This window comes from Leptonychotes weddellii, chromosome 13 (genome assembly GCF_054177405.1).
Source record: "Leptonychotes weddellii isolate Sample4059 chromosome 13, ASM5417740v2, whole genome shotgun sequence".
Taxonomy (NCBI): domain Eukaryota; kingdom Metazoa; phylum Chordata; class Mammalia; order Carnivora; family Phocidae; genus Leptonychotes; species Leptonychotes weddellii.
In genome coordinates, this window is record NC_138381.1 from 76,501,342 (window position 1) to 76,513,550 (window position 12,209).

At 39.3% G+C, this 12,209-nt stretch overlaps 1 protein-coding gene across 3 annotated transcripts in view; it reads right to left on the reverse strand.

Annotated features, from left to right (window-relative positions):
- The window catches only part of SBNO1 (strawberry notch homolog 1), a 57,201-nt gene that overhangs the window by 18,174 nt on the left and 26,818 nt on the right, over positions 1-12,209 (reverse strand). For all 3 annotated transcript variants that reach the window (XM_081802370.1, XM_081802371.1, XM_081802369.1), the window contains exons 14-24: positions 11,652-11,834; positions 10,562-10,659; positions 8,571-8,722; positions 6,818-7,015; positions 5,827-5,994; positions 5,558-5,733; positions 4,996-5,127; positions 2,740-2,875; positions 1,312-1,424; positions 1,151-1,222; positions 580-679 (exon numbers count right to left, since the gene is read on the reverse strand). In XM_081802370.1, coding sequence (XP_081658496.1) covers positions 580-679; positions 1,151-1,222; positions 1,312-1,424; positions 2,740-2,875; positions 4,996-5,127; positions 5,558-5,733; positions 5,827-5,994; positions 6,818-7,015; positions 8,571-8,722; positions 10,562-10,659; positions 11,652-11,834 — 1,528 coding nt within the window. The remainder of the gene's footprint in view (positions 1-579; positions 680-1,150; positions 1,223-1,311; positions 1,425-2,739; positions 2,876-4,995; positions 5,128-5,557; positions 5,734-5,826; positions 5,995-6,817; positions 7,016-8,570; positions 8,723-10,561; positions 10,660-11,651; positions 11,835-12,209) is intronic.

The following is a 12,209-nucleotide window of genomic DNA, read 5'->3' on the forward strand; positions in this document are numbered from 1 at the left end:
CTCACTGATAGGTGGAATTTGAGAAACAAGACAAGAGGATCACAGGGGAAGGGAGGGAAAAATGAAACAAGACGAAACCAGAGAGGGAGACAAACCATAAGAGACTCAATCTCAGGAAACAAACTGAGGGTTGCTGGAGTGGTGGGGGGTGGGAGGGATGGGGTAGCTGGCTGATGGACAATGGGGAGGGTATGTGCTATGGTGAGAGCGCTGTGAATTGTGTAAGACTGATGAATCACAGACCTGTACCCCTGAAACAAGTAATACATTATATGTTAATTTAAAAAAAAAAAGGTTTTAGTGCCTACTTTGTACTCATTTTCCTCTTCTGTGGTTATTTTTATTTTTTTTATTTTTTTATTTTTTTAAAGATTTTATTTATTTATTTGACAGAGAGAGAAAGAGTGAGAGCAGGAACACAAGCAGGGGGAGTGGGAGAGGGAGAAGCAGGCTTCCTGCCGAGCAGGGAGCCCGATGCGGGACTCGATCCCAGGACCCTGGGATCATGACCTGAGCCGAAGGCAGATGCTTAACGACTGAGCCACCCAGGTGCCCTCTGTGATTATTTTTAAAAGTTACCTTTAAAGAATTCTCCAGGGTAGTCTGGAGGTGGTGATACCATAGGAGAATCTAGGTTGACAATGGATTTCATGACAATTTCTAAAGCATTTCTTCCATACTGCAATAAAAAAAAACCAAAAAAATTTAACTAGTCAGCATTTGGATACATTTCAATCACATGACCAACTGAACACTATAAACACTATTATGGTACCAAAGATTCAAAAATAGCAGGACTCAATTATCTTTTTATATATATATTATATACTATACAGCCTAGTGCCTAGTTCACACCTATGCACACAACAGATGTCCAGTAAATAATTTCATTTCTGGAAATTCACACTTGATTCATTCACAAGTATTTATTATATTCCTATTTTCTAACAGGAATGAAAATAGGATTATACTGCAGAGTTGACCACCAAAGATCGGATATGTGAAAATCTTATAGGACGCTATCATTTTACAGTGAAACCTTAAGAAGAGGCAGTTTTAAGTTTTAAACAGTAACCACTTTCTCTCTTTGTTCACCACAGACACCACACACTTACCAAAAAATACGAGAGATACTGAAAGCTGAACATACCTTATTATCAAAATTGAACCTGCTCAGATCTCTAGATTCTGTTGCTCTTCTGTCACCATGTGTAAGCGCTCCCTAACAAGACATAAAATTTCCAATCAAAGCAAAGAAGACAGGTTGTATTCACCATCTTTTACACACAACTACACAACCCAAGAACTTACCAAGCTCTCAAGTCTTTTAGCAACAATAGAAGCAAATCTTTGTTCCCCTGCCAATTCAGAAATCAGAAACACATACTCGGGAGCAGTAACTTGGTTTGATCTATGAGTTCGTCCTGTAAAGACATTAAAAATACTGTTTACCAGATACAGAGTATTCTGAGATCTATTCCTAGCATCTTAACACTAAGATGGTATTCAGAAACCTGTTAAGAGGAAAAATTAAAGAATGTAACAATTACTGGACGCCTGGGTGGCTCAGTCGGTTACCCGCCTGCCTTTGGCTCAGGTCATGATCCCAGGGTCCTAGGATCGAGTCCCGCATCAGGCTCCCTGCTCAGTGGGGAGGCCTGCCCCTCCCTATCCCCCCTCCTCCCCACTCATGCTCGCTCTGTGTCAAATAAATACGTAAAATCTTTTTTTTTTTTTTAAAGATTTTACTTATTTATTTGAGAGAGAATGAGAGACAGAGAGCACGAGAGGGAAGAGGGTCAGAGGGAGAAGCAGACTCCCTGCCGAGCAGGGAGCCCGATGCGGGACTCGATCCGGGGACTCCAGGATCATGACCTGAGCCGAAGGCAGTTGCTTAACCAACTGAGCCACCCAGGCACCCCAAATAGATAGGTAAAATCTTAAAAAAATAAAGAACAATTACTGTAACTCCCCCAAAGGTACAAAATAAAAAAAACGGACTTGAACAACATCCATATTCAGAACAATTCTCCTCCTTACAAAAGAACAGGAACTGCCACATAACTGTTCAATGATAAACGTATTATTACTTCTGCCCCACTTGGGTTAACCACAATGGTGCTGAAGCACAGCTGCTCTGGATTCTTCAAAAAAAAAAAATTTTTTTTTTTAAATTTTATTTTAGAGAGAGAGAGAATGCACACACGGTCTGGGGAGGGGGAAGACAGGCAGAGGAAAAGAATCTCAACTAGACTCCCTGCTGAGCACAGAGGCCGACACAGGGCTCAATCCCGTGACCCAGAGATCATGACCTGAGCCAAAATCAAGAGTCGGATGCTAAACTGACTGAGCTGCCCAGGAGCCCCAAAATTATTCTTTTAAATTATCAGGTCACAGGGACATGAACATGTAAGGCAAGGGAAGAGCAATATGCCCTCAGTAAAGCTACCGAGGACATGAGGTGGCAGGTGCTCTGACCAAGACCACATGCATCCTGAAGATCGATAACAAAGATACTCCCGAGGAACCCTGTTCTGAGATATAATGCCAGAAACCCCAAGAAATCCAACAAAGATCTTTTACATTTCTTAAAACAGGTAAGAAATGTATTCATGTATTCTATAGTTTTATATGTAATACACAAACAGCTCCAAAATCTACGCCATAGGTTTTGATGTGTACACATTTCCCCAGTGATTCCTAGCTATCTATTACGTGAAATTCAATGTAGGAACTTACCAAATTGCTGAATTGCTCTATCAGCACTCCAGGGTAATTCCAAAGTCATATGAACTCTTCGCCTTTGATTTTTAGCTCTCCGATCTGCTTGTAATGAAATACCCGAGCTGGCAGCTTCTGAGATAATAGCAATATTCTGTATCAAATATAAGGGGGAAAATGATCACCTCTGCACAAAGACAAGTAGGCAAGTACCCTAAATAAAGTTCTTAGAGTACTAGTGGCCCAATACCTATTCTCCCCTTCTTCTTAAATTATAGCCCCCCCCCCCAATTTAGGCCAGGTACATGGCTGCTAAGAATCAAGACTACATTTCTCACTTTCCCCTGCAGCTAATTGTGGGCATACTCCAGTAGGGTGTAGATGGTATGAACATTTAAGAAATGTCCTTAAAAGTCAAGGACATGTCCTTCTCTTCTTTCCTCTTCTCTGCTACATGAAATATAGAGGTATAATGACTGAATCTGAAATAGGTAACTTGAAAATGGAGCCTCACATGTTAAAGGAATAAGACAGAAGTAGCATTATCTTCAAAGAGCCATAAGAGCACTGGTTTACCTACTCAAACTTGTACATGGAAGAAATTATCTTCTACCTCCTTTAAGTCAATACTATTTTTAATTTCCTGTCACTTAACAGCTAAAACTAATTCCAACTAATACAACTGTAATGCACCCGGGCATAAATTCATGAAACAAAGTATGTAACACAACTGATAATACCTCTACTTAGTCTTTAAAATATGCAACATGAGGGGCACCTGGGTGGCTCAGTCAGTTAAGCATCCAAACTCTTGATATTGACTCAGGTCATGATCTCTGGGTCATGAGAGCAAGCCCAGTGTTGGGCTCCATGCTCAGTGGGAAGTCTGCTGGAGATTCTCTCTCCCTCTCCCTCCTCCCCAGTTCTCACGCACGCACTCTCATTCTCTAAAGTAAATAAATAAATCTTAAAAAAAAATATGTAACACAAGCTACTAAATATATTTATAAAAGACAACTTTGGGGGCTCCTGGGTGGCTCAGTTGGTTAAGGGTCTGACTACGGCTCAGGTCATGATCTCAGGGTCCTGGGATTGAGCACCAAGCCTGTGGGGAGTCTGTCCTTCTCCCTCTGCCCCTGCCCCCTGCTCATGCTCGGTCTCTCAAATACAAAAAAATATTTGTTTTTTTAAAATATTTTATTTATTTATTTGACAGAGAGAGAGGGAACACAAGCAGGGGGAGTGTGAGAGGGAGAAGCATGCTTCCCGCTAAGCAGGGAGTCCAATGCGGGCTTGATCCCAGGACCCTGGGATCATGATCTGAGCTGAAGGCAGACAGTTAATGACTGAGCCAACCAGGCGCCCCAATAAAAATCTTAAAAAAAGAATAAAGACAACTTTGATAGTGGTAACTATCCTTTTTTTAGTTGCAGAAAAACTCACTGAAATATAAAGAAATATGTGGTTAAGTAGAGATTTTATTTTACCGTTTAAACTAAGGAATTAAGTTTAAGTGCTACTCCTATTTTTTAGAAATCTCATCAGCAAACGCTTATGGCAATTCCAAGTAGATGGGGAAGAACTAGCCTGAGAATCTCAAAATTGACTGACATTTACTGAACAGTATACAAAAAGCCTCTGGCAGCAACCAAGGTCTCTACAGTGGTGAGGTATGCAAGCCAATCTACACATCATTCGGAACGATCATCCTGATGTGACATGTCATAGCAGTAAAAGAAACAGCAAAACCAAAGGACACTAGTAATCTGGGTATGCTTAAATATACTTCTAGAGTCAAAATTAGACTGACAATGGAGAGTAGCATTAGATATGAATCTACTAAGATGTCCTAAGAGAACACAATATTTTAATACTGATTAAAAATTTAAAAAGCCTCCAAAGTTATTAAGAGCCACATCTAATTCTGTGCACAATACTTTATTACATTCAATTTGTGAAAAAATGAAAATGTGTAAAATGTTCAGTGATTATAAGCAATTATTACTAAATATTCATTTAAATATACGGATATTGTATTTTCATTGAAAAGCATTCCACAGGGCGCCTGGGTGGCTCAGTCGGTTGAGCGACTGCCTTTGCCTCAGATCATGATCCTGGAGTCCCAGGATCAAGTCCCACATGGGGATCCCTGCTCAGTGGAGAGTCTGCTTCTCCCTCTGACCCTCCCCCCCCCTCGTGTTCGTTTTTTCTCTCTCAAATAATTAAAATCTTAAAAAAAAAAGAGAGAAAGAAAAGCATTCCAGAAAAACATACCTTATCTCCATCCATAAATCTTTGTTTTTCCGTGATATTTAGTATTTCCACAGGGACATCAAGTTCAGATCTTGACTCATAAGATATGCTTCCATCATCATTGCTTACAACCCTCCCTTTGCGACCAGTCATCTGCAAAGCCAAACAGAGTCACTTATAGTTAAGGTACCTGATTAAGATACAAGAAGCACAGGACCCCTGCATTAGAGAAACTTGGTGGGACAGAAGGGGATGGTGAAACCGACACGCACGGTGCAGCTTGCCGTGTCAGGGAGAGAACAATGCAACACAGTCTCTGGTTTTTGACAAGTTCCAATTCCAGCAGAGAAAGCAGGTGTGTGGCAATGATCACAGAGGCTGTGTGACATGTACAATAACAGATCAGTGTGTTGAGTAAACACACAGATACTAAGGACAAGAATTCACTGACTCTAGGATGACAGAGAACGAAGGTTCTAAAATCTAAGAGAAAATTAAGACAATTACGTGATGATATCCAAAATATCACTCATTCTAACCAAAAAAAGGGACCAAGACACAGCCCTGATCAAGTCATATTTACCTCAGCAACATTCTCAGGGCCACCAAGTTCATCAATAAGTTCATCCAAGGTATTAGGAGGGAGGTCTTCAGCTAATTTCTCTAGTTTATCAAGTAGGTCTTTCTTCATCTGCTGGGCCCTTTCCACAGCATCCTGACTTGTTATAAGGCTATTGTTACTGTTGGTGTTACTGTTAGCTAGATAAAATACATTTGTTAAAAATCAGTACAAAGTTTAAGTACATTTTAAAAGTACATTTCAACAGACAAAGCAAGCTTCCCCATAGATACCTGGTGCACTGTTAGGAGCAGGCAAAATTACTGGTGTAGATGAAAAACTAGGTCGTTTTGATCCAAGACCTGATGCTAATAAGGCACTTTGAATAGAATCTGGATCTATACTTTTCTTTTTTTTTTTATCTTTGCTTTTTTTGTGATCTTTTCTGATTAACCAGGGATCTGAAAGTTAAGGAAAGATATGTGTCAAATCATTTGTAAAAGAAGCACAATCTTCAAAGGAAACAACGCTTGAATTTTTTGTATTAACTGGTAACTTATAAATCATCACCAACTTCAGTGGTCCAGTATATCCAATACACTATAAGGTACAATTCCATAGTATGAGGTTAAAAATCACTGCACAAGTGACTGGGTGGCTGGGTGACTGAGTCGGCTGAGTGTCCGACTCTTGGTTTCGGCTCAGGTCATGGTATCAGGGTGGTGAAATCGAGCCCCATGTCAGGCTCCACACCCAGCGCAGAGTCTGCCTGTCTCTCTCCCTCTGCTCCTCCCCCTACTCTTCTCTCTCTCTCTGGATAAATAAAAATCTAATAATAATAATAATAATAAATCATTGCACAAAACTGAGGCCACTATCTCACACAAATGAGCTAAACTACAAAAAGACAGACAAGCTCGGGGAGGAGTTCTCCACTAAGCAAAGATTAGATTCTGTGCAATGATTTGTACTGCACCGGGGAAAAAACAGGTTTTATTTATTTATTTTTAAAGATTTTATTTATTTGACACAAAGAGAGAGAGCACAAGCAGGAGGAGTGGCAAGTGGAGGGGGAGGGAGAAGCAGGCCCTGCCCATGGAGCAGGGAGCCCGATGTGGGGCTTGATCCCAGGACCCTGAGATCATGACCTGAGCCAAAGGCAGACGCTTAACTGACTTGAGCCACCCAGGTGCCCCGAAAGAACAGGTTTTAATACAATATCCCATTTCAAACACACAGAAATAACTATCCTTTCATTAACATTTAATATACTGACAAACTTACCATCTTCATCATCCTCACTAGACTCATCCCTGAATGGGTTGAAATCATCGTCATCTCCAGAACTCATGTTTTTAGAGCTCTCATAGTCACTTTCTTCATGATCAGACGCGTCAGATTCACTTCCACTGTCATCGGAACTGCTACCAGTAAGGCCACCTACTTTTCGTGCTTTTTTGGCTTCTCGAGTTATTTCTTCACCTACCCTCAAACCCAAAACAAGACAGTCAGTCCAAATACACTCTTCTAAAGATCTAGAAAACTACATTTAGTTCAAGAGTTCTTTAAGTGAGAAATACACAGGAAAAACATTTTAAGTGTATAAATTTCACAAGTGTTAACCTTTTAGGTTTCCATAAATCAGGATATGTTCAATTATTAAGAAGAAATTAGACACTTAAATACAAATTCAAGACTGCCTTTAAGTGCACATTTTAAAATAAATTCAAGACACAATCTCCAGCATTTTCACAGTTCAGTTGTGAACAGGTTGAGAGCAGAGACCTAATAATTACAGGTTTATAGAATATTTAAAAAATAAAATACTTTAAAAAGTAATATATGGAATATTTATACAAATCTATAAAACTATATTTGTAAAAAGTCAAACAAGGTGCTGATTTGAATTATTTTATTGAGTATTCAGGGAAGACATCTGGAAGGTGCCTGAGTGGCTCAGTCGGTAAAGTGTTCAACTCTTGGTTTTGGCTCAGGTCATGACCTCAGGGTGGTGATATAGAGCCCTGAGTTGGGCTCCACGCTGGGTATGGAGCCAGCTTAAGATTCTCTCTCTCCCTCTGCCTCTGCCCCTCCCTACCACTCATGGGTACATGCTCTCTCCCCCTCTCCAATCTCCCCCTCTCTAAAAAAAAGAGAAAAAAAAAAGGAAAACAAGAAGACAAAGACATCTGGAACAAACCATTGAAAGTTTACCTATTAACGAGACAAATGGTAAAAAGAACATAATTTAGGAAAGAGAAACATGACGATGTAACCATTTTAAGATGTCACTGATTCTAAAACATAGCATTACTTTTTTTGCCACAATAAAAAAATATTGTCAATTATAATAACCAATCCACTTTCAAGCATATTAAAAATGTAAAAAACTGTCCTTCTTAAAACAGATGAAATAAGGTTAAAGTGTCAGCCACTGTGTTTAGAACACACCTAGCATCACAGACAGTTGTTCCCATAGAAGTTATCGCCATCTTGAAGAAAGCCTGTGAAGTTAACTTCTGAAAGCTGAACAGCTTACTGAGCATCTAAACACAAATCCAAGTTGGCTATGATAAAACATCTAATAAGCACTGGGTGTATCCCTAAGAACTAAATAATAACGAATGCCTCTTTAAAGAAGACTAAAAACACCGTACGTATATATGCATATGCAGCTTTGGCAACGGCAAGGCCCAGATTTTGCTTTCCATATATTGCCCACTAGTTGTGTAAACCTGGGGAGATTCCTTAAGCTTTTAATCTTTCTGTGCCTGTGTGTCCTCTGTCTAGAAAACAAAAAATAAGACCTATTTTCATATGGATCCCTTATGGGTTAAATGAGATAATAGAAGGCCAGTGCTTAACATAGTGCCTAGCACCAACCTGTCACTTGTGCATTTAAAACTACGTAAGCAACAGTGAGAATATGCAACCACATGCCAATTTAAAAGGCAGGCAAGCTCAATCCCAAAATATAGCTGCTTCAAAATGCTCAAATTTTTACTATTTTCAACATCATTTAAAGAAAAGAACCCACCTTTCCGCTTCTTCACTTTATTTTCTTTACAAGGACTATCTCTTGGTGAGCTATTGTTACTTGGAGCTGTCAAATCAATTCCTAGCAAACTATAAAGTTTTTTCCGGTCTGGAGCAGGGAAGTGTTTTTCAATAAGTGACTGCAACACTCCTCTATTTATACAAGAGAAAAAGTGACAATTAGTGGTTCAGTCTGCAAAACAATTATATATAAAGTCTTACTAAATATATTCTTATGTGGTGCCTGGGTAGTGCAGTCGGTTGAGCATCTAACTCCCGGTTTCGGCTCAAGTCATGATCTCATGGGTTGTGGGATCGAGCCCCCTGCCAGGCTCCATGCTCAGCAGGGAGTCTGCTTGAGGTTCTCTCCCTCTGCCCCTCTCCCCGTGTGTGCTTGCACGTTCTCTCTCTCAAATAAATAAAATTTAAAAATATATTCTTTAAAACATATTTCTTAAAAATAAATATACCGTTTAATACTACAAAATACTGATAATCCAGCTGAAATAAATTTAATATTCTAGGCAAAGGCTGTTGAATTGAAATATAGTTCAAGCCCAGCCAAATATGTGACGTTTACATTTTCTAGTAATTACATTAAAAAGTGAAAGAAAACTGGAGAAACTTTTTTATTTATTTTTTTTATTTATTTTTTTTTTGAAACTTTTTTTTTTTAAAGATTTTATTTATTTATTTGAGAGAGAGAGAGAGAATGAGAGAAAGCATATGAGAGGGGGGAGGGTCAGAGGGAGAAGCAGACTCCCTGCCGAGCAGGGAGCCCGATGCGGGACTCGATCCAGGGACTCCAGGATCATGACCTGAGCCGAAGGTAGTCGCTTAACCAACTGAGCCACCCAGGCGCCCGAAACTTTTTTTTTTTTTTTAAACATTTTATTTGGGGCGCCTGGGTGGCTCAGTCATTAAGCGTCTGCCTTCGGCTCAGGTCATGATCCCAGGATCCTGGGATCGAGCCCCACATCAGGTTCCCTGCTCAGCAGGAAGCCTGCTTCTCCCTCTCCTACTCCTCCTGCTTGTGTTCCCTCTCTCACTGTGTCTCTCTCTGTCAAATAAATAAATCTTAAAAAAAAAAAAGATTTTATTTATTTGACAGAGAGCCCGACACAGGGCTTGATCTCAGGACCCTGGGATCACACCCTGAGCTGAAGGCAAACGCTTCACCGACTGAGCCACCCAGGTGCCCTGAACGTTTTTTTAATGATGTATTTCAGGATATAGGCTAGTATCATATATCAGTGTATCACTTCAATATGCAATCAGTGAGATGTAAAACACTACTTTTTTTAAGTCTTGTATTTTATATTCACAGCACATCTCAATGTTGGACTAGCCACTGATAGGCGCATGTGACTAGTTCCTATCATTTTAAACAATGCAGTAATAGGCACACAAGTATAGAAAAAGACAGATTAGTAGATGCATGTTTTGCTTTAGAAGTTCTGAATTATATCCATCTTAAAAGGAGCCACGTGAATATATCTCTGAACACAAGAGATAGTATAGTGGGGCAAAGATTATTTTGCTAATTTTACTATTAGAGTTAAAATTGGCAGGGTAGGCAAATAAACTGAAAACAATGCCTATATCTTCTTTTTAAAATTCTCATGATTGTCTACAATTTTTATACTACAGATAACTAAACTCAGGGGCAAACTATACGTATTGCTCCTCTGGATAATGGTAATTTCAAACACACAAGGCTCAAACTGAAACTGAAACTAATCCAAGCTCTCACAGATTTCCAAGATCTACAAGACAAAAATCACACCTTTCCATTAGTCCAAATACTGGGCACAATATGGTCAAAATGCTTAACAATCGAGTACTTCTATGTTACTGTTTTCCAATGGGTATATTGTGATGAACATGCACAGAATGCAAAAACTAAGATCAGAAATGAATCAAAACTTTTGCCTCCAGGAAATACCAACACTTAAACTAATCTAAATAAAAACTCAAAACCAAAAACATTACTTGGCAGTTGAAACAAAATCATTTAATTCTCCTCCACCCTCTTCCAAGGCTTCTAACGTTCTAGCTTCTCCTGTTGATTGCAGACCAATTACAACACACTGGAGAGAAAAATAAAATTATAAATAAAACTATGCATGTGGTTTCTTAGGACCTATTTTAAATATTTAGCTTAAAAAAAAAAGATTTCAAACAAGAATGACCCATTTTTTTTTTTTAAAGATTTATTTGACAGAGAGAGACACAGCGAGAGAGGGAACACAAGCAGGGGTAGTGGGAAAGGGAGAAGCAGGCTTCCCGCGGAGCAGGGAGCCCGATGCGGGGCTCGATCCCAGGGCCCCGGGATCATGACCTGAGCCGAAGGCAGACGCTTAATGACAGAGCCACCCAGGCACCCCAAGAATGACTCATTATTGCACATGTGTGCTCATTTATTTATTCTACATATATCTGAGGCATGTTATGTGTAAAAAACCTAGCTAGGAAATAGGATTACAGCAGTGGACATCAACTGAAGTCCCTGCCTCAGTTCTTTGTACTTTAAATAGATATATATATATATATATATTGCTAAAAAGAAAAAAACCGTATGGCAATCTATACCCACACATCAGCACTAGCTGCATCTATGGATGGCCAAATTACAGCGATTTACTTCTTCATGTATTTTTTGAGCTACCTAAATTCTACATAAGTAGGCACTGCTTTTATTTTCTTTTAAAAAAAGCAGATTTTAAGGGCGCCTGAGTGGCTCAGTTGTTAAGCGTCTGCCTTCAGCTCAGGTCATGGTCCCAGGGTCCTGGGGTCAAGCCCCACATTGGGCTCCCTGCTCAGCAGGGGGCCTGCTTCTTCCTCCCCCACTCCCCCTGCTTGTGTTCCCTCTCTCGCTGTATCTCTCTCTGTCAAATAAATAAAAATCTTAAAAACAAAACAAAACAAAACAAAACAAAAAACCCCATAGATTTTAAAGTCTTACTATGTTAATACTTTAACTCTCTTTCAGAAACAACAGGCTTTACAAGTAAAAAGCCTGAACACCCAAAAGACTAGGAAATATAACCAAAGAATAAATCTCTCAATGTGTCCAACTTACTTTTCCATTCTTGATTTCTTCTCGAGCTAGTTGCACAACCCTTTTAACTTTGGACGCTATGCACAAGTATTTGAAAAATCTCTGATGCGCAGACCAGAACTGACCCCACATGGATTTCTTCATGCGTTGCTCAGCATCAATCAGATCTGCGGCTTGCTGAAATCTCTCTCTGGCAATGACCCACTGAAGATGCATAATCAACATTTTAGACATTTCATCTATGAGTGTGAATTACTTAAAAATGACTGATTCAAGCAAAATAATGGTAGGTGCAAGACTACTTAACATTAATTTAACTACTTAACATTAATTTAATGAACCATATTCAGTAACTTGGGAATCTCTAAACAAATGTTTTTCAGGACACTCATACAGAGTTGCCTCTAAATTCTTATTAGCTACTAGAGTCATTTCAGGGAATAGTTACATTGTACTATTTTTAAATAGTACATTGTAATTTTTAAAATTATGCAACTTAAATAAATGGCTTTTTAAAAAAAGTTTAAGTGATTTTTACACCCAACACGGGGCTCGAAATCACAACTCCAAGGATCAAGA